The sequence below is a fragment of the Heterodontus francisci genome, chromosome 4 (genome assembly GCF_036365525.1).
Source record: "Heterodontus francisci isolate sHetFra1 chromosome 4, sHetFra1.hap1, whole genome shotgun sequence".
Lineage (NCBI taxonomy): Eukaryota > Metazoa > Chordata > Chondrichthyes > Heterodontiformes > Heterodontidae > Heterodontus > Heterodontus francisci.
Window position 1 is genome coordinate 128,566,051 of NC_090374.1, and position 23,407 is coordinate 128,589,457.

At 43.7% G+C, this 23,407-nt stretch overlaps 1 protein-coding gene across 8 annotated transcripts in view; it reads right to left on the reverse strand.

Annotated features, from left to right (window-relative positions):
• ror2 (receptor tyrosine kinase-like orphan receptor 2) overlaps positions 1-23,407 on the reverse strand; it is a 452,945-nt gene that overhangs the window by 148,910 nt on the left and 280,628 nt on the right. For 2 of the 8 annotated variants that reach the window (XM_068030155.1, XM_068030154.1), the window contains exons 1-2: positions 9,694-10,283; positions 2,257-2,334 (exon numbers count right to left, since the gene is read on the reverse strand). The exons of 2 other annotated variants lie outside the window; for them this stretch is intronic. In XM_068030155.1, coding sequence (XP_067886256.1) covers positions 2,257-2,334; positions 9,694-10,039 — 424 coding nt within the window. In that variant the 5' untranslated portion in view covers positions 10,040-10,283. Of the gene's footprint in view, positions 1-2,256; positions 2,335-7,131; positions 7,342-9,693; positions 10,284-23,407 lie in introns of those variants that run through there. 4 more of the 8 variants (XM_068030157.1, XM_068030159.1, XM_068030156.1 and 1 more) reach the window with 3 other exon arrangements.

Below are 23,407 nucleotides of genomic sequence, written 5' to 3' on the forward strand. Positions count from 1 at the left end.
TTCATGGATGCCCAGTTTTGCATTGCTCGATCTGTTCGAAATCTATCCCATTTAGCACGGTGATAGTGCCACACAACACGATGGATGGTATCCTCAATGTGAAGGCGGGACTTCGTCTCCACAAGGACTGGGCAGTGGTCACTCCTACCAATACTGTCATGGACAGAAGCACCTGCGGCAGGCAGATTGGTGAGGACGAGGTCCAGCATGTTTTTCCCTCGTGTTGGTTCCCCCACCACCTGCCGCAGACCCATTCTAGCAGCTATGTCCTTTAGGACTCGGCCAGCTCAGTCAGTAGTGGTGCTACCGAGCCACTCTTGGTGATGGACATTGAAGTCCCCCACCCAGAGTACATTTTGTGCCCTTGTCACCCTCAGTGCTTCCTCCAAGTGGTGTTCAACATGGAGGAGTACTGAGTCATCAGCTGAGGGAGGGCGGTTGGTGGTAATCAGTCGGAGGTTACCTTGCCCATGTTTGACCTGATGCCATGAGACTTCATGGGGTCCTGAACCAAGGTCCTTCTTCACCTCTCAGGATTGCTCTGTTATTCTTCTGGACCTCTGCTTGTCTCACTGAATTGCTTTGTCTCGGGTGAGGTCTTCTTTAGACTGCAATAAATCTGATCGGGACTCATCAGCAATACCTACTACAATTATTAGTTTTGCTTTTAGGTCTCCATGTTCTCAATGTTCTCATCCTTCAGCTAGTCTGTAAAGGTCATTAATAAAAGCATCAACTATTTCACCTGGTTTCTGGACCCTTCTGTTAAATTTTGCCCTTTCCAGAATCTTATTGCACCTCAGATTAAAATAGCTATCAAAGGCTTTTAAAACGTCACCAAATTTGTCTGATGTCTCATCAGTGCCTTGTGTTGCAATATCTTCTGCTATTTCTCTGATGGAATACAGCAATGTGTTAACTTGCTCTGCTTCAAACTGGCTGTCCAATTTGGAAGCAATTCTGTATTGCAAAAATCTTTTTTTTTGCCAGAGTGACCAATTTTGAGTTTAATTTGGTCCTTTCATGTGTCTATACCTCTCTGGCATTGTGAATTTAAGATCCATGGCTTTCTCTTTCATTTACTCCCTTTTTAAATTTTCCCTACAGTAATGGAAGTTTCCCACGCTTTTTCAGCCTCACGCTGGCTCCCGCTCTGTTTCTCCCTGTGAAATCTCGCCGCTGGACTCTGTATTTCTTTAAACACAATTTTGCAGCATTTTTTCTATTCTCTTTTTACTCCTTTCACTTAGAGTATTGAGTATTTGCAACCTCTGCTTTTTTTTTTTGAGTTCGAGGTCGGCATGTGTAATGGCACTGACCTCGGATCCACCCTTACTAAGGACCTTTGGTTTCCCCGGTGCTGTCTGCCTAGTGCCGTTAGGAACTATTTTTTGTTTTTACTCTCTTTACGGGTTGTTCACAAGATCCCCAACCATTGCTTGGTTCTCCGACTCAAAGCCTGCAATCACTGGACCAGAATTTTTTCACAGACCACCCGCCTTGGTGGTGCAGCCTGAATGCCTCTACAAGCCGATTCCCCGACTCTCCATGTCTCCTTCATCCACAGAGTAGCTCTGGAGCTTTTTCAGAGCCTCTTCTCGAGTTTTGCATGTCTGGCACCTTTTTTCCAGGTCATCTTTCTTTAGAATATTTTTCAAATTCTTCTGGGTGTTGTATAATAAGAACCACCGCTGATCACCATATTGTACGTCTGGTTAGTCTGCCACTATTTGTATATTTGTTTAGTCTAGCTCGGAGATATTACTGAGTCTTCAATGATTTTAACATCAACAATTATTACATGTTGGCTATACACAGCTTTACATAAGACTATGTGACTCTTCTGAAGGCATGCTGCTTCTCCCTCCAGTCCCTCTCACATGTGATCTCTTACAACATCATGGTGAGAGTTATTCCTCACAGTGTCTCAAACATTAACCCTTTCAACCCTTATACTACAATCCTGAGGACATGAAACATGCTATCTAAGTGCAAGATGTTTCTTTCCTTGACTTTTGAACAAAAGACCTATGGAGCTCATGCAATGCAAATTGCTTATATTTATTGGAAAAATGATTGTACAACCATCCAGTAGTTTGTTTGCAAAACTTGCAAGTCCATACTGAATTTTCAAGTTTCCTCCTTTCAATTGGAGAATGCACTGCATGGAGAACCCGCACTCCTACCAATTCACTGCAAAGGAAACTAGCTACGTTCTCATTTATTAACTTTACAACTAGATAAAACAACACTAACCTTTAGCTGTAGGCAAAGGACTGTGCTGGCCTCCTCCAGGTCCAATGGAGCCATGTGGATCAGACTGATGAGCTTCATCTAGAAGTAAAATTATTGATCATAAAATAATCTACCACAATTCTACGATCAAGATTAAAGTGCAGTGGTTCTCCCAATGGCTCAGCAAACACAGTGAATATCGTCAATGGGGGCAGCACATTCAACCCTGATCACGATCCAATCACCCTTGCTGGAAGCCATCCGTGTGCTTACTTGGCAAGTATCTGTTTAGGCTTGGATGTGGTGCCCCCTGTTGTCAATATTTACTATTAAGGCTCATATATGAATAACAGCAATTTGGATGACGTACAGTAAAACCATAATGTACCATAAAGGGGGAGTGAATTAATAAGGAACATGATCATTCAAATGTACAAACACACGAGAAAACACAAGAAATAACACAATGACAAATCCATTTCTTTTCTCCTGTGATGGTGGTACCAAAAATATGATTTGAATGCACGATACAAAAATTACAGACGTCAGAAAAACACACTTTTGAATTGGTAGTCACACAATAATTTACTAGCATATAATTTACATTTAGTTTCGAAATTTGGCAATAATTCTGGCAGCTCACCCATTGATATCTGCACAGTGGAAGAGATGACAACAGCTGAACCTTTTCAAAATTAACGTTAGCTGAGAGAAGTATGAAAGATAATGTGAAAGAATGTGTTTCCTTGTGCAAAATGCCTTCTCTTCAATATGATTAACACCTCCTCTGTGCTTTACAACCACAGCTGTAGTTTATCAGTAATATTGAAACGTTTATGAAAATAACTACAAACTGCCAGGTTTCTACTGCATGAAATTCTTTATGCAAGGCATATGATTTATGAGTAGCGCCCATTCCTTACCTCAGAAATTATTCCTTACTTTACAAATATTTATGATTTTGATGCAAATTCAAAGCAGCCTCCTTATTTCAAAAGAAATAAATACAGATTTTTAAAAATCTTTAGTTTCAGTCCTATTTCTATGCCAGTCTCTCTCGTCATGGAGGGTTCTGTGATGGAGGACAGCAATCACACACATCAAGTCTTCATTCCACTCTTTTATTTTTTTTTCCTTTTTTCATTAATGCAAAGGTAATTGTTGGGTTAGCCTTCCACGAGTGCCTCATGCTCTGCCATCTCGCCAACATGGCCATTCTTCATACCTTGACAGTTGGTGTTGACAGGTTATTTGGTCACAGAGAGCACTGCAGCAGAGCTGCAACTCTGCATCACTGTATCTCTGTTCCCTTTTGATTCCACAAATAGCACTGTGCTGTCCAGCATTTAACCCCAGATGAGTCAAAACTTTCAATTCAGCTTCAACAAGAACTAATCCTATTCTCCTCCGACCAGAAATGCACTGCCAATTCCGTCTCCATCCCAGGCTATATTATTATGTTCACAAACTTACTGTACTTTTCAATCCTGAGCTCAGCTTAATAAAATCAAATTCAGTCCATGCCCAGACTGCCTTCTCCAACTGCCAGAACATCACCCATCTTTGCTCTTCTTCACCCTGCTCCATCCCACACAAAACACCAACGAAATCAAAACTCTGCAACCAATATCCTATCCCACACAAAGATATACATTTGAGTCCTGTCCTTGCTAACTTTCAAAATGCTGATCCTCATGTCACTCCAAACTACCTCCTGCAATCTTCTCCAGCACTACACCCGGTATGCATTTTGTGCTCTTTTGACTCTAATCTATTCTGCATATTCCTCACCCAAATATCCACTCGAGTCATTGGCAAAGACATCAGGTATAGGCTCCTGCAGCAAATTCTCTTTCTGCACATGGAGGCAGGGCATGGCTGAGATACTAAATGAGTACTTTGCATCTGTCTTCACCAAGGAAAAAGATGCTGCCTAAGTCATAGTGAAAGAGGAGGTGGTTGAGACACTGGTTGGGTGAAAATTTGATAAAGAGGATGTATTAGATAGGCTGGCTGTACTTAAAGTTGATAAGTCACCAGGACCGGATGAGATGCATCCAAGGATACTGAGGGAAGTAAGGATGGAAATTGTGGAGGCACTGGCCATAATCTTTCAAACCTCCTTCAATATGCAAATATTATACCCTTGTTCAAGAAAGGATGTAAGGATGAGCCCAGCAACTACAGGCTGGTCAGTCAGTTTAACCTCGGTGGTGGGAAAGGTTCTGGAAACAATAATTGGGGACAAAATTAATAGTCATTTGGACAAATGTGGATTCATTATGGAAAGCCAGTGCGGATTTGTTCATGGTAAATAGTGTTTAACTAACTTGCTTGAGTTTTTTTGATGAGGTAACAGAGAGGGTTGATGAGGGGAATCAATTGATGTGATGTACATGGACTTCCAAAAGGCACTTGATGACAGGCCTGTCGGCAGAGTCAGAGCCAATGGAATAAAAGAGATGATAGCATGGATATGAAATTGGCTGAGTGACAGGAAACAGAGAGTATGTGTGAATGGTTGTTTTTCTGACTGGAGGAAGGTATACAGTGAGGTTCCCCAGTGTTAGGACCCTGCTTTTTTTTGATATACATTACTCACCTAGACTTGGGTATACAGGATACAATTTCAAAATTTGTGGATGACACAAAACACGGAAATATTGGGAACTGAGAGGATAGTAATAAATTTCAAGACATAGACAGGATGGTGGAATGGGCGGACAATTGGCAATGAAATTTAATGCAGAGAAGTGTGAAGTGATTCATTTTGGTAGGAAGAACCAGGAGAGGCAATATAAAATAAAGGGTACAATTCTAAAGGGGGTGTTGGAGCAGAGGGACCTGGGGGTAAATGTGCACAAACCATTGATGCTGGCAGGGCAGGTTGAGAAAGCGGTTAATAAAGCATATGGGATGGCTTTATAAGTTGGGGCATAGTGTACAAAAGCAGGGAAGTTATCAGAAAACCTGCATAAAACACTGGTTCAGCCTCAACTGGAGTGTTGTGTCCAGTTCTAGGCATCACACTTTTGGAAAAATGTGAAGGCATTGGAGAGAGTGCAGAAAAGATTCATGAGAATAGTTCCAAGTCTGAGGAACTTCAGTAACGTGGATAGATTGGAGAAGCTGGGACTGTTCTCCTTGGAGAAGAGACGATGAAGAGAAGATATGATAGAGGTGTTCAAAATCATGAGGGGTCTGAACAGATTAGATAGGGAGAAACTGTTCCTGTTGGCGGAAGGATGGGGAACCAGAGGACACCAATTTAAGGTCATTAGCAAAAGAAGCAACGGCAACATAAGGAAAAACTTTTTTTACGCAATGAGTGGTTGGGATTTGGAAAGCACTACCTGAGAGTGTGGTGAGGGCAGATTCAATTGTGGATTTCAAAAGAGAATTGAATAATTATCTGAACAGAAATATCTGCAGGGCCTCGTGGGAAAGGCGAGGGAGTGGGACTAGGTGATTTGCTCTTGCAGAGAGCCAGCATGGACACGATGGGGTGAATGGCCATTCTATGATTCGATGAAAAGTGCTTTCTGATTTCACTCTAGTGGAAACAATCATCTACAACTTACCTAATTAAACCCTCCAAAATCTGGAAGATTTATACCAGGTTACCCTCAACCTTCTTAGTTACTATATATCACGCACACATATATATTTGAAAATACTGGCGAATATACATAGCACCGTTTCCATTGCTTTTAAAATCTTTCCATAATAAGGTACCTAAAATTATACACAGTACTCCAACTGGAACTGAACTAAGGTTTTGTACGAATTAACTATTACCTCTCTTAACCTTTAAAAGAATAATCAAAACATAATTCTTTGGCTTTGTCTTCAGTCACCTCGCCCAACTTCTTACCACCTGCCACTCCACCTGGAAAGTGCCTTTGGGATGTTTTGTCACATGACAGGTCCTCTCTAAAGGTAAGTGTAGTTGCTGTCTCGGCGCTGTGCAAATGACTACTGGCAACACCTATGCAGTCGTATTCAGCTAGCCTCCAACACCGGAAACATCAGAGGAATGTATGATGGCATTAAGAGAGCTTTTGGGCCAACCATCAAGAAGATCGCAACCCCCCCCCCCCGCACCCAAGTCTAAATCAGGGGTAACGATCACTAACCAACGCAAGCAAATGGACCGCTGGGTGGAGCACTACCTAGAACTGTACTCCAGGGAAAATGTTGTCACTGATATCGCCTTCAATGCAGCCCAGTCTCTGCCAGTCATGGATGAGCTGGACGAACAGCCGACAAAATCAGAACTCAGTGATTCCATTGATTCTCTAGCCAGTGGAAAAACCCCTGGAAAGGACGGCATTACCCCCTGAAATAATCAAGAGTGCCAAGCCTGCTATACTCTCAGCACTCCATGAACTGCTTTGCCTGTGATGGGATGAGGGAGCAGTACCACAGGACATGCGCGATGCCAATATCATCACCCTCTATAAGAACAAGGGTGACCGGGTGACTGCAACGACTACCATGGGATCTCCCTGCTCAACATAGTGGGGAAAGTCTTCGCTTGAGTCGTTTTAAACAGACTCCAGAAGCTGGCTGAGCGTGTCTACCCTGAGGCACAGTGTGGCTTTTGAGCAGAGAGATCCAGCATTGACATGCTGTTCTCCCTTCGCCAGCTACAGGAGAAATGCCACGAACAACAGATGCCCCTCTACATTACTTTCTTAGATCTCACCAAAGCCTTTGACCTCGTCAGCAGACGTGGTCTCTTCAGACTACTAGAAAATATCAGATATCCACCAAAGCTACTAAGTATCATCACCTCATTCCATGACAATATGAAAGGCACAATTCAGCATAGCGATGCCTCATCAGACCCCTTTCCTATCCTGAGTGGTGTGAAACAGGGATGTGTTCTCGCACCTACACTGTTTGGAATATTCTTCTCACTGCTGCTCTCACATGCGTTCAAGTCTTCTGAAGAAGGAATTTTCCTCCACACAAGATCAGATGACAGGTTGTTCAACCTTGCCTGTCTTAGAGCGAAGACCAAAGTACGGAAAGTCCTCATCAGGGAACTCCTCTTTGCTGACAATGCTGCATTAACGTCCCACACAGAGGAGTGTCTGCAGAGACTCATCGACAGGATTGCAGCTGCCTGCAATGAATTTGGCCTAACCATCAACCTCAAGAAAATGAACCTCATGGGACAGGACGTCAGAAATGCTCCATCCATCAATATCGATGACCATGCTCTGGAAGTGGTTCAAGAGTTCAGGCTCAACTATTACCAGTAACCTGTCTCTCGATGCAGAAATCAACAAGCGCGTGGGAAAGGCGTCCGCTGTTATGTCCAGACTGGTCAAGAGGGTGTGGGAAAATGGCGCACTGCCACGGAACACAAAAGTCCGAGTGTTTCAAGCCTGTGTCCTCAGTACCTTGCTCTACGTCAGCAAGGCCTGGACAACGTATGTCAGCCAACAGCAATGTCTCAACTCATTCCATCTTCGCTGCCTTTGGAGAATTCCTGGCATCAGGCGGCAGGACCATATCTCCAACGCAGAAGTCCTTGAGTAGGCCAATATCCCCAGCATATCCACCCTACTGAGCCAGTGGCGCTTGAGCTGGCTTGGTCACGTGAGCTGCATGGAAGATTGCAGGATCCCCAAGGACAGATTGTACAGCGCACTCGTCACTGGTATCAGACCCATCGGCCGTCCATGTCTCCACTTTAAAGATGTCTGCAAACATGACATGAAGTCCTGTGACATTGACCACAAGTCGTGGGAGTCAGTTGCCAGTGATCGTCAGAGCTGGCGGACAGTCATAAAGGCGGGGCTAAAGAGTGGCGAGTTGAAGAGACTTAGCAGCTGGCAGGAAAAAAGACAAAAGTGCAAGGAGAGAGCCAACCGTGTAATAGCCCCGACAACCAATTTTATCTGCAGCGCCTGTGGAAGAGTCTGTCACTCTGGAATTGTCCTTTATAGTCACTCCAGGCACTGCTCCACAAAACACAGACCACCTCTAGGCACTTACCCATTGTCTCTCAAGACAAGGAGGCCAAAGAAGAAGTTGCTGTCTACACAGACATACTTCCAGCAGTCGTTGCTGAATAGTGATCAGGCCCAGTGACTCTAGCTGATTTTCCTTTTCCTTTTTGAGTCAATTGTTGGCAAATTATAGTGCCCGAACCAACATCTTTATTTGGTAAGCTAAATCGGGATAGAATATGGCACCATCCTGTTCCACATGGTTCAGTTACTCACTGTCTTAACCATTTCAATTGAATCATCAGAGAGTTTCGACACTGCCACAGTTTACATAACACCATTAATACATAAAGAAGTCCTTAGCCATTTCACAGACAGACATATGGAAAATGGATACAAATCTAGGAAAAAATAGATTAGAACTACCTATGAGTGAGCTTCAGCAGGAATGGAGCTAATCACCCTCCAACTAGCCAATATGCTGATATGGCAAGGATCAGGAACTCCAGTATTAAACTGTTTTTTTTCAGACTGCTGCCTACGTTTTCAGTCTAATCATTCCAATTCAAGACCTTTTCCCACAAAAGTTGCAGCATTTTCAAACTACTCTGTTTATTGCTAAATTCTGGATACCATAGAAATGACGAGTTGCATTCTAACAATACTGAGATTTTGGGAGAATGGCAATTAGTTTCTGCTTTTGGTTACCAAAATATTCAGCCCCTTCAGTGAAAAAAATATTTTTGGTCATAATAACAAAGACATTTGAACTGCATTTTTAAGGCCCTCCGCCGCTGGGAATGGTGGCGGGGGAGAGGGCAATGAAGATTGGTATGGTGGAGGCCCGCCACTCACCCCGACGCCGGCAGGACCCGTACCGATCGCCGCGGCGGCGGCAGTGAGGCCTCATTGCAACCATCCCACCGCTCGGCAACTGGACCCGCATTTATTTTATTTTATTTTATTTAGAGATACAGCACTGAAACAGGCCCTTCGGCCCACCGTGTCTGTGCCGACCATCAACCACCCATTTATACTAACCCTACACTAATCGCATATTCCTACCACATCCCCACCTGTCCCTATGTTCCCCTACCACCTACCTATACTAGGGGCAATTTATAATGGCCAATTTACCTATCAACCTGCAAGTCTTTTTGATGGTGGGAGAAAACCGGAGCACCCAGCGAAAACCTACACAGACACAGGGAGAACTTGCAAACTCCACACAGGCAATGCCCAGAATTGAACCTGGGTCACTGGAGCTGTGAGGCTGCGGTGCTAACCACTGCGCCGCCCAACCTTACTGCTCAACCAATAGCAAGTCCTGGATCAACAAGAATTTCCATTCAATATAACAGTGGCAAGAATAAAACCATCCCTGTTCACCTCTGGCCAAAGGCCCTGCAATCAACATCTGACTCCCAGACACTGCCCCAGACGAATAATTTGCAACTTCAGTGTGAACCCTGAGCATATGTTAATTGATACTTACTATGCAGGCTGCAGCGATTCTTCCAGCATGTTGCAATTTTCATTCTGGTGGCTGACAGTGCCACGCCTTCAAATCCCCTTTCGGGGAAACATGGCGCGACAGCTGTGAGGAGGGGAAAGGAGATTTTTTTCTCTGTGTGGGGTTGGCAGGGGGGAGTGGGGTTAGAATGACTCGGATTGGTCGCGGGGAGGATGAAAAGGGGTAAAGGACAAAGGTGCCAAAACTTTGGGGGGGGGGGGGGGAAGGTCACATTTTGAAAATAGGTATTCCGGGGGGAAAAGGGTAGGAATGTTGTGATATGCCATTGGAAGGGTGGGAGAATGCATGGGAAGACTTGTCCATTCATTTTTTTAAACTTTAAAGTTACAGGCCCTTTAAAAATTTAAAAGCTCTTCGCGGGCTGCAAGCTCTTTAAAAATGGCGCCGGCACCTGCGCATTGGCGACAGATGCCGTTGCCGGCAACGGCTCGCCCGCCCCCTTTACGTCATGGTGGGGGGCGGACACCATGGCCATGCAAATGAGCTGCCATGAAGACAATTATTTTCTTTCTTTTTTTCTTTTGGGCCTCCTTATCTCGAGAGACAATGGATACGCGCCTGGAGGTGGTCAGTGGTTTGTGAAGCAGCGCCTGGAGTGGCTATAAAGGCCAATTCTGGAGTGACAGGCTCTTCCACAGGTGCTGCAGAGAAATTTGTTTGTTGGGGCTGTTGCACAGTTGGCTCTCCCCTTGCGCCTCTGTCTTTTTTCCTGCCAACTACTAAGTCTCTTCGACTCGCCACAATTTAGCCCTGTCTTTATGGCTGCCCGCCAGCTCTGGCGAATGCTGGCAACTGACTCCCACGACTTGTGATCAATGTCACACGATTTCATGTCACGTTTGCAGACGTCTTTATAACGGAGACATGGACGGCCGGTGGGTCTGATACCAGTGGCGAGCTCGCTGTACAATGTGTCTTTGGGGATCCTGCCATCTTCCATGCGGCTCACATGGCCAAGCCATCTCAAGCGCCGCTGACTCAGTAGTGTGTATAAGCTGGGGATGTTGGCCGCTTCAAGGACTTCTGTGTTGGAGATATAGTCCTGCCACCTGATGCCAAGTATTCTCCGAAGGCAGCGAAGATGGAATGAATTGAGACGTCGCTCTTGGCTGGCATACGTTGTCCAGGCCTCGCTGCCGTAGAGCAAGGTACTGAGGACACAGGCCTGATACACTCGGACTTTTGTGTTCCGTGTCAGTGCACCATTTTCCCACACTCTCTTGGCCAGTCTGAACATAGCAGTGGAAGCCTTACCCATGCGCTTGTTGATTTCTGCATCTAGAGACAGGTTACTGGTGATAGTTGAGCCTAGGTAGGTGAACTCTTGAACCACTTCCAGAGCGTGGTCGCCAATATTGATGGATGGAGCATTTCTGACATCCTGCCCCATGATGTTCGTTTTCTTGAGGCTGATGGTTAGGCCAAATTCATTGCAGGCAGACGCAAACCTGTCGATGAGACTCTGCAGGCATTCTTCAGTGTGAGATGTTAAAGCAGCATCGTCAGCAAAGAGGAGTTCTCTGATGAGGACTTTCCGTACTTTGGACTTCGCTCTTAGACAATTATATTCACATGGAATGCATGATCGGGATCGCTGACTCACCAGGAAGTAACACAATGACATTGGACCCAATTATTCAGTTCAGCTGACTAGCCTGACAGCAATCTATAAACACATCAGTTTAAAACATAAAAGTCCAGCTTATTGGGTGGTTTGTCATGATAAACCTCTGTCTCCAGATCTGTACATAACTTTTTTTTAATTTCCAAAATATACTTTATTCATAAAAATCTGTAAAAAAATACATTCCCAAACAGTTTAAAACAGCAACAAGTCAAAAAATGCAAACAGTGCAAAGGTGATCAGTTTCCTTCTATACAATTATAAGTTGCCTCACAACCCTTCCATTTCACATTTGTCCTGCCAGATATATTTTTACATTATACAGGAGACAGAAATTTTCCCGATACAGTTCGAGGGGTTTCCCATGGATCCAGCCCCTCAGTTCAGCTTGGTGGGGGGACCTTACACTGTGGTCTTTCCCCATTGAGCCTTTGCTGCGGCTGCCCCAAGCTTTAGTGCGTCCCTCAGCACGTAGTCCTGGACCTTGGAATGTGCCAGTCTGCAACATTTGGTGGTGGACAACTCTTTGCGCTGGAAGGCCAGCAAGTTTCGGGCAGACCAAAGGGCATCATTCACTGAATTGATAGTCCTCCAGCAGCAGTTGATGTTTGTCTCGGTGTGCGTCCCTGGGAACAGTCCGTAGAGCACAGACTCCTGTGTTACAGAGCTGCTTGGAATGAACCTCGAAAAAAACCACTGCATCTCTTTCCACACCTGCTTTGCAAAGACACATTCCAGGAGGAGGTGGGCAACCGTCTCTTCCCCACCACAGCCACCGCGGGGGCATTGCGCGGAGGGGGCGAGACTTCGGGTGTGCAGGAAGGATCTGATGGGGAGGGCCCTTCTCACCACCAGCCAAGCTACATCTTGGTGCTTGTTTGAAAGTTCTGGTGATGAGGCATTCCGCCAAATGACTTTGACAGTCTGCTCGGGGAACCATCCGACAGGATCCCCCGTCTCCTTTTCCCGTAGGGCCTTGAGGACATTCCGTGCAGACCACTGCCTGATGGATTGGTGGTCAAAGGTGTTTTCCCGCAGAAACTGCTCCACGAAGGATAGGTGGTACGGCACGGTCCAACTGCATGGAGCATTCCGCGGCAATGTGACCAGGCCCGTCCTTCGCAACACCGGGGACAGATAGAACCTCAGCACGTAGTGACACTTGGAGTTTGCGTTCTGGAGGTCTACACACAGCTTGATGCAGCCGCACACGAAGGTGGTCATCAGGATGAGGGCCACGTTGGGTATATTTTTCCCGCCCTTGTCCAGAGATTTGAACATCGTGTCCCTCCGGACCTGGTCCATTTTAGATCCCCAGATGAAGCGGAAAATGGCTCGGGTGACCGCCACAGCGCAGGAACGGGGTATGGGCCAGACCTGCACCACGTACAGCAACAACGTGAGCGCCTCGCACCTGATGACCAGGTTCTTACCCACAATGGAGAGAGATCGCTGACCCCACATGCTCAACTTTTGTTGTACCTTGGCTACTCGCTCCTCCCAGGTTTTGGTGCACGCCCCGGCCCTTCAGAACCATATCCCCAGCACCTTCAGGTAGTCTGACCTGACGGTGAAGGGGACAAAGGATCGGTCAGCCCAGTTCCCAAAGAACATGGCCTCGCTCTTGCCGTGGTTAACTTTGGCTCCCGAGGCCAGTTCGAACTGGTCGCAGATGTTCATCAGTCTGCGCACAGACAGCGGATCCGAACAGAAGACGGCGACGTCATCCATGTACAGGGAGGTTTTAACCTGAGTGCCTCCGCTGCCTGGGATTGTCACCCCTCTTATGCTCGCATCCTTCCTAATAGACTCAGCAAAGGGTTCAATACAGCAAACAAACAACACCGGGGAGAGAGGACAGCCCTGTGTGACTCCAGATTGGATCGGGAAACTTTCCGATTCCCACCCATTGATTGAGACTGCGCTACTGATGTTTGTGTAGAGCAGTTTGATACAATTGCAGATTCCCTCCCCAAACCCCATTTTGGAAAGCACGTCCATCATGTAGGTGTGCGATATCCTGTCAAAAGCCTTCTCCTGGTCCAGGCTGATGAGGCAGGTGTCCACCCTCCTGTCCCATACATAGGCGATCGTATCCCTGAGTAGCGCGAGACCATCAGAGATCTTCCTGCCGGGTACAGTACAGGTCTGATCGGGGTGGATCATCAACTCCAGAGCAGACTTGACTCGACTGGCTATGACTTTTGACAGAATCTTGTAGTCAACATTAATCAGTGAGATGGGCCGCCAATTTCTGATTTCTGCCCTCTCCCCCTTCCGCTTGTAAATGAGGGTGATGATGCCTTTCCTCATGGATTCTGACATGCTGCAGGCCAAGTGCATACTCTTGTATACTTCCAGCAGGTCCGGGCCGATCCAGTCCCACAGGGCCGAGTACAACTCGACTGGTAAGCCGTCGCTTCCGGGAGTTTTACTCGTCTCGAAGGACTCGACGGCCTTTGTCAGCTCGTCCAGAGTTAGCGGCTTGTTCAGTCTCTCCCTCCTGCTGTCATCTAAGACCTCTGTGATAGATGACAGGAAGGACTGGGAGGCTTTGCTGTCTGTGGGCTTCGCATCATACAGCCCAGCATAAAAGGATTTGCTGATCCTTAGTCTGCCGGACTGCGAAGACGTTACCCACATATCTGTAACAAATATTAACTCTCATATACCTTTGATGTTAAGCTTTCTATGAAACAGGACAGACTAGTGCTGCATTTATACAACCACTTTTATGTGCACATAGTCGTTTAGATGGATATCAAAAGTGGCAGAGTAGCTCAAAAGACAATGGGTTTGCAATGGGCTGTGGCAACCCCTCCAGGAGGCCTTCTTAAACCAGTCTGAATTTCCAAAGTGTGTAGTATAAATGCAACCTAGGAGGAAGTTTAAATTGGGTGTATTAATACTATTGTGCTTATTCTCTATCTTGTATTCAGTACAGCCCAGACTGTTGTAATTTTTACCTAATGGAAGTTTATACCCCCCTTCCAGCTACTCCTCTTCTGAAGGCATCATCATATGTTGGGCTACAAATCCACAGGCACTAGCATTCCTCCAGGACCTTTTGCCCATGTGAGCCTGGCACCATGGAGAGGGCAGGTTTGCAGGTTATTTTAACAAATAAGCCGCATGTGCGTTTTCCAACACAACTTCAATGAATAAAAAATAGGAGTGCGAACACTGGATGATTTCCATCCCCTCACCTCCCCAAATAGCCTGGGCATCAAGACTGATTTGGCACACCTCTGAGCACTGCAGCTAAAAGCATACTAATCAATGAAAAACAAAACAGAAATAAAGCTTGAGACTTCGACTTATGAGTGCCAAGGCATGGTAGGAAGCAGCAGGGGAAGTTGGAGTGGTGAGAGGCATTTAAATTATTGAGGTTTCCCAGTTTAGTACATAAAAGTGATTTAGAGAATTCCACCTCTACACTATAAACTGCCAGTTAGCCAACTTAACACCAATTCCTAGACATAACAAGAACACAGGTTTTCTTTACCACAGAAATGGAGTTTGTTGGGGTCGCAGCATCTTGGTGGCAGAGGGAGTATGGATATGCTAATCTATTCTCATGCACTCTCTTTGCTCCTATTATTTTCTTTTTCAGTTCTCTACTTTCCATGCTCAGCTAGGTTCTCTACTGTATATAAACCATACCTTTATCATAAGCCTCTCCTTGCTTTTTTATTTTAATATCAATGTGTTTGATTTTGCAGTTCTAATAACAGCAAAACTGTCAGTGTTCACTGTCATTAGCCTGTGAAACGAACAACAATGTTTGGTGTCTGCCCATGTGCAGTTAAAAGGGAAATCCAAATATTGCTGTCAGTGGTTCTCTGCTCCTCCATAGGGTGCGCTGTTCAAGTCACTGCAGAAGGCCATCTTTAGAAATCACTGAACAGATCAGAACGTCACCTTTTATGCTGTATCATCTCTCAAAAACCTATGAAAAAGGTTTTAACTTATTAATGAAGTGTAGCTGGGATTTTAACGTCATAATGTCATACTATGTCATAACTAGTGCTGAACAATCTCACTGGCCCTGGAAAGCTAATTTTATATTTGTGGAGTGTCAAATTTTTCCATTTTGAAACAAGTTTCATAGTATAATATAATTATTCTTTTAAAAGTTTATGATATTTCAGCTTCTAATGTGTATGTCCCAATCTTTATTTCGCTTTACTAAAATTTATGAAAAGTGTAGGATAATCAGTGCATCTCATGTTCTGGTGTTCTGTCTGTGAGAATTTATCAGTGATTGGCTGATGACACCACTGTTGCTGGATGCCTGGAGAGCCTCTTGACTTGGCACCAAATTAAATCAATATTGGGAAAGGTGAAATTCACACCACAGAGATCTTTGTGGGCAGCTTTCTTCCTGGTGAATGACATTGTTTCACCGCTGACAACAAAATCCAGGCCCGTATCTTGAGTCATCCAGGGTGTTCTAGCTTTGGATGCCCTTTCTTTCTCCCTTGTGGGAATATGCCTTGAACTGTCTCCTCTTTGAAGGCCTCCTCATTGCTCATTTACTAGTTTACCTACAATATTTGATTCAAATCCACCTGGGCATATTGCGCCTTCAACTCAAATTAGCATTCCTTCAGCTAAATATTTTTACATTTTGAGTGTTCCTTGCCCATTTTTCATTGCTATTCTAATTTTAATCGAAGGTGAGTTTATTTAGTTTTACTTTAGATATGACAGACAGCAGTGTGGCAGAAAAGTGTTACAGGAAGTAACTGTGACACTTGCAGGATGTGTGTGCTCCCACAAGGCTTTTAAAATACTGCCAGCAGATCTGCCATAGAATTGCTCAGAGTGAGTAGAATAATTGGTGTTTGACAGCAACATGAGCATCAATATTCGATGTGACCTTCGAATCTGGGAGCACTAGAAGGGTAGCTTGAGTGACACTTGCAGAAAATACATTAAAAGTCTTGCAAATAGCATGCAAGATATAGAAAGATAGATTTTCTTTATACTGTGTGACAATAGAAAATTTAATATTTAAGAAAACAATTATTTGATGTCCTGCAGCATTCCTCACAAACAATTATTGTTGTAGGAATTGAGATATTAGAGTTGACTTTCTTTGATCACAAATAAAGTTTGACTTCAGCCCCAAAAAGCAGTTCTTCAAGTATTAGTTAAAATCTGTGGATTTTTAAATATTTACACAGTTACTTCAACTTGCTTACTTAAACTTTCAATTACAAACTTTGAATGATTAGGGTTATTTTAACTTATTTAAATATTTAGTTTTGTTGTCAAGCTAGAATGGCTGCCCGCTACTTTTTTTGTGGAATGTTATACTTGGGTATAATGGTTAATAATGAGGTAGAACAAGTCTAGGTAGAGTTTGATGGCAATCGACATCCTAATCCAGTACCGAGTAATCACACAAAAACAGAAATTCAGCTGCTTTATTGAAGCATGCATACAATAAAGGTAGTGCAATGTTTATTACTTTCCCTCTTCTATTGTAATCCTAAAGAACATTTAAAAATAATCATTCTCAGGATGTGTACATGGCTGGCAAAGCCGCTATTTATTGTCCATTCCAAGTTGCCATGAGAAGGCAGTGGCAGACCTTCTTCTTGAACTATTGATAGCAGTTTGCTCTAACTGAATGGCTTGCCAGGCCATTTCAGAGAGCAGTTTAGAGTCAACCACCTTTGAGTGCGACAGGAATCAAATAAAACTCAGATCAGGTAAGGACGACACGTTACCTTCCCTAAAAAAAGACCTTAGTGAACCAGTTGCGTCTTTACAACAATGTAACAGCTTCATGGTCACTTTTATGGATACCAGCTTTTTACTTCCAGATTTTAATAACAGAATTCAAATTCTTCTCAGTTTCAGGATTAGTAGTTTAGTAACATAACCACTCAGATACCATACCATGTGCTACTATGAAGCTTCGTGTGACTAGCTGCAACTCGCACTCCAAAGTTTCCTCATTTTCACCAATCAGTTACTATCAATAAGGCCGATTTATACGTTGGATTTATAGAGAACTTACATTTAAATAGCCTCTTTCACATCCTCACAACAACCTAAAGTGCTTCCCAACCTGCACATAGCAAAAGCGCACACACAGCAATTAAATAAATGGCCATTAAGCGGTGGTGTTGGTTGAGTGATAATTGTTGGCAAAGGCATCAACGCTCGTCTGTTCATCTGCAAATGATGTTATGGGATCTTATATGACCACTTGAACTGGCAGATGCACCCCTCAATTTAACTTCTCATCTAAAAATGGCATTTGAATGTATTGCTCCCTCAGTAATGCACTGAAGTATCACCCTAGGTTATGTGCTGATGTCTCTGGAGTTGGATTTAAACTTACAAACTTCTGAATCAGAGGCAAGAGCGTTACCACTCAGCAGAGGCTGACACTTTATTGAATGCTAATTAAAATTTACATAATACAAAACCTTTAAACACCAATCAAAAATAAGTTGTTTCCAAGTATTTTACTTTTCTAAAACTACATGCCCTATTTTGAAGTAACATTAACATTTCCCATTACTTCTTGCACAGGGGTTGGTATTTTTAACCAATTTGAGAAAATTACTTATTGGCCATTTATGAAGAAATTTCATATCCACAGTATTTAAACATGGAGGGAGGGGTGTGCAGACTATGTTGATTCCCTGGGAACAGACAGAACCACGGGGTGTTATCTGTGCTGGTTTCCTCATTGATATCAATGAAGAAAGCTAGGCGGGTCAAACAGGTAGCAGCCCGTGGCACTGCTGCCCCCGTGGAATCGACACAGTTTGCATAGTGCCACTTTAAGTGCCTCTGATTTTTCACCCAGGAAGTTTGATTGTTCCAGCATTAGAAAATATAAAAGAATATCAGTTTGATTGTTCCAGCATTAGAAAATATAAATGACTTTCATGCAAAAAAAAAATGTTCAAAAACAATTTTCAGCAGCATGAAATAAATAAAGCTAGCAATTTAGAATTTTACCAACACACTAACATTATAATCCCACTAACTAGTTTTATTGCTTCATAAATAGTGAGTTGCTGCTGAAACCCCTGTAATTTCTAAACAATCCCAACAATTCATACACAATTTCCATTAAAGTAACTATAGTGCAAAATTCCATGTGGCAATAAGGAATAAACAGATGCTTGTAATTTTATTTCAAACAATGTGCAGGATCTTTGCAAACTACAATAATAAAGAATGTAAATCTCAGATGGGAAAAAGCCATTCAGTCCATTACAACTCATTTCTCTAAATTCAACTTTTCCACCCTAACATTCAACTATATTTTGAATGACTTGCCTGATAACTTATTGCATTTGGAAGAAGCTAATATTCTTTTTCTAATACATGTGTGCTTTAAATTTATTTTCACCGATTTAAAAAAAAATGTCCTTTGGACATTCTAGCCTTACTTACCTTGACGTAATATTGAGTTCACATTATGAATCTATACCATTTAATGTTTCACATACAAATACTATACCGATACTTGGAGCTTTCTAGTTATGTCACTAACAATAGGAAAATAGTTCCAATAGTATTTCTCCAGATTTAAGAAAGGATGCATAATATGCAACCAGGTAGGTATGAGTTTATCCAATTTATAAACCCACAGAATGACAGAGTTATGAGTTATTAAATCAAACCCACTTGCTGGATCATATCAGATGCCAGCCAAATTTTCCATTTACATGCTTGGGATAAACAAAGCATAGTTAAAAGGTGTTAAAATGTCAGGAACCCATATACAGCAGTGTATAAATATTGCAGTACCAGATTTACAAATGGATTAATGCAATGCAAAGTAATGTAAAATCATATGATTATTCACTGGTAGTTGTCAAGTTATTTGTTCCAAAGCATGCGATTCTCTATGGCACATGATTCCTTTCAGAAGAGGTTTGAATCAGTAGTACAATCTTGCATGCCCATATATAGGAGAAGAAATGTCCTCTGAAAATATTTTCATGATGTCAACAATATAACCCATGTTATCAAAGGCTTTATAGTGACGTGCTGCCAGTTCACATATTCACATTGAAAACTATACATTATATAAGACTTCTCATATTGTAAGTAGACATTGAACATAAACCTCCCATAATAAAGTTAACACTGCAGCGATAGCATTTAATTATATACTGTACAGCGTTTGATTTCACCAAAATCAACACAACTCCCTCCTTTTGAACATCTTGCGTTCACATACCTGATCTGGTCATGTGCCCACACACATCTTGCACTTGACAGTATGTTCCACTGTCACAGCTGTACAGTTCTGATAATTTAATAAGGCATGTACAGCAGGTATTAGGGAGTTAGAAGGTACAGCTGTGTTATTCAATACCCAGATTACATACATCGTAATAGGAAGGCAGCAATGGTAAATAGACTGTAGCTGACTAATGGAGATTTGATAACACTATAAAGAATTCCATTCGGCATTTTTAATCACTATAATTATATACTAGCTAAAAGTGCCTTTTTTCTTTCTGGAAAGTAAAATTTACAATATCGTAGCTGAGAGACAGTGAGAGTCATAACACAGCTGTAGGCATTTAAGGCCCACCTTCCTTTTATTTGTAGCCTTCAGCAGACAATGTTCCACATGTCTCTGAGCTTCCATGAACGGCCTCGCCAGCTGTGGAACATCAACTGCATTGGGTCTTTGGTCTCTGGTAAAACCTGATAAGGGAATAGTATTAGCACGCAAGACTATCCTAGCTTCAACACAGAAAGTGAAAGAACCTATTAAAATAAAATTATTTATTATTAATATTTTTTCCACTTTCTGCGCTGGCCTCTACTTGTCAACTGTTGAAAGCAGCAGAAGTGAAATGAATAGCTTTCCACGTGTGGAATCGCAAGTGTAAACCTGTTTTGCATCAGTGTGATGCAGAATTCCTGAGTCACCCTGGTGCAATTCACTGGCTGAAAAAGTGGCCTTTAATAAAAGAAAAGAGCAAGACTGACATTTCAGCAGTATAATATCACAACTGTACTACAGGGATATTACTGTATGGTAACAAAATACAGGAAAATATAAATAAATTACTTGTGGAATAGTCGACAATGAATACCAGAAATTTGGAATAAATAATGGGCTGGATTTTATAGAGGCCACAACGTCAGGATCTGTGGCGGGGGGTGCATGAAGATTGCCCCGGATGATGCCCGTCATGGACCTTGACGCTGGCAGGTCCTGGCCCGATCTCCATAGAGGCGGACAGGCCTCATGGTGGCTCCCCCGCCTAGGCTTGGCAACGGGCCCTGCATTTAAATATTTAAATAAATCAGCATACCTGACTTAATTGCAAGCCTGCCTCCACCTCCGGTCCCGTTGTGACCTTTGCGCCGCTGGCCGGCAATCCCGCGCCTTCTGATCCCCATCTGGGGAATCAAGGCGCCACTCTGGCTGGGAGGGAGGAGCAAGTCAGTTTTTCTGTGTGTGGGGGAGGTGGGGTGGGGAGCAGCGATAAAGTCTTCATATCGGCCCGCCTTGGCTAATTAAATGAGCCACCGTGCCAGGAATCGCGGCGGCTCTTTGGCGGCGGCCTGAGTGTGCGGGCTGCCATTTTTTTCACCCGCCACTGATTTCAGCAGCGGGCTTATAGAATTCAGCCCAATGCGTATTGTCTAAAGTTTCTAAGTAACATATCACTTACTCAAGCTAAGAGACAATTAAGAAACTCCAGACTCTTAAGAAATCTTTACAGAATATATTAATACTGCTCATAAAACCAAGCAAGGAACATTAAAACATTTTCACTAAATATTAGATAAACCATCTTTAGAGCCCTCCTCCATCCTTTATAAAAGAAGCCACTTAAGTGTCATAAACTGAGCATTTAAGTGGTTTTATCCAGACAAGATTATTTTACGGATTCTATGGCACTATTTGAAGAAGAGCAGAAGTTCTCCTCGAGTCTCTGTTCAATGCTAGCCTCAGGGATTAGTTTCAGGTCATTTCCCCTGTAAGAATGTAGAGTGGAAGCACACTGTATACCACCATGGGAGCACAACACAGATTTCAGAAGGCATTCATGGGGATGACACAGATGCTGGAACAAAATACCCACATGTGAGTTTTCCGCTGTTTTCTTACTCCTATTTGTACCAGGTGTTCATCATGAATTTCTTAAGCCCAACACTAACATTGTCATCAAACCTGCTGTAAAGGGTGGTGCTGTTGTTGACTGGTGAACCAACCTCTACCTAGCAGAGGCCAAATGCCAACTCTCCTCCTACCTTCCCCTGGACCATGACCCCACCACCGAACATCAAGCCATTGCCTCCAGACTGTCACTGACCTCATCACCACTGGAAATCTTCCCTCCATGGCTTCCAACCTCATACTGCCCCAACTCTGAACAGCCTGTTTCTATCTCCTTCCCAAGATCCACAAACAGGACTGCCCTGATAACCCATTTCAGCCTATCCCTGCCACACGAAACTGATTTCTTCCTATCCCGATTCTATTTGTTCCTCTCCTTATCCAGTGTCTGCTGACCAATATCCATGACTCTTCTGATGCCCTCCACCACTTTAACAGTTTCCACCTTCCTGGCCCTAACCATCACATTTTCAACATGAACGTCCAATCTCTCTACACCTACATTCCCCGCCAGGACAATATGAGGGCTCTCCTTCTCTTCCTGAATGGAGGCCCAACCAGTCCCCATCCACCACCACCCTCCTCCACCTGGCTGAACTCGTTCTCACATTGTACAACTTCTCCTTTAACTCCACTTACCTCCTCCAAATAAAGGTGCTGCTATGGGTACCCGTATGGGTCCTAGCTATGTCTTCCTTTTTGTGGGATATGTGGAACATTCCTTGTTCCAGTCCTACTCAGACCTCCTCCCTCACCTCTTTTTCTGATTCATTGATGACTGCATCAGTGCTCTTTCCTGTTCTCAGAGTCATTATGGCACAAAGAAGACCACTTGGTCCATCGAGTCCATGCCAGCTCTCAGTAGAGAAATCCAATCAGTCCCATTTGCCCGCTCTAACCCCATAGCCCTGCAAGTTTATTTCCTTCCAGTGCCCATCCATTTCCTTTTGACATCATTCATCATCTCAGCTTCCACCACCCTCGTAGGCAGTGAGATCCCAGTCATTCCCATTTGCTGTGTAAAAAAAATTCTTCCTCATATCCCCCCCACCCCAACTGCATCTCATGCACAAAAGCTTAAATCTGTGTCCCCTAGTCCTTGTAACATGAGCTAATGGGAACAGTTTTCTTTGTGTACCCTATCCAGACCTGTCATAATCTTGTACACCTCTATCAAATCTCCCCGCAACCTCCTTTGTTCCAAGGAGAACAACCCCAGCTTTTCCAAATTAACCTTGTAGCTAAATTAGCTCATCCCTGGAACCATTCTGGTAAATCTCCACTGCATCATCTCAAGGACCCTCACATCCTTCCTGAAGTTTGGTGACCAAAACTGGATGCAATACTACAGTTGTGGCCTATCCTGAGCTTTATAAAGGTTCAAAATAACTTCCCTGTTTTTGTACTCAATACCTCTATTTATGAAAATAAAGATCCTATATGCTTTGCTGACCACTCTCTCAATATGTCCTGCCACCTTCAAAGATCTATGCACATGCAGCCCCAGGTCCCTCTGTCCCTGCACACTCTTTAAAACTGTGCCACTATATGGGGGAGGTAGTGGCATAGTGGTAATGTCACTGGACTAGTAATCCAGAGCCCAGGCTAATGTTCTGGGGACATAAGTTCGAATCCCACCACGGCATATGGTGAAATTTGAATTCAGTTAATAAATCTGGATGACCATGAAACCAATGTCGATTGTTGTAAAAACCCATCTGGTTCACAAATGTCCTTTAGGGAAGGAAATCTGCCCTCCTTACCTGGTCTGGCCTACATGTGACTCCAGACCCACAGCAATGTGGTTGACTCTTAAAAAGCCCTTTGATGAGGGCAGTTAGGGATGGGCATATCCCTAACTGCCACAACCGAATAAAAAGAATGGCCTCTCCCGATCTCTTCTGCCTGTTGGCCAGGGGCTGCAA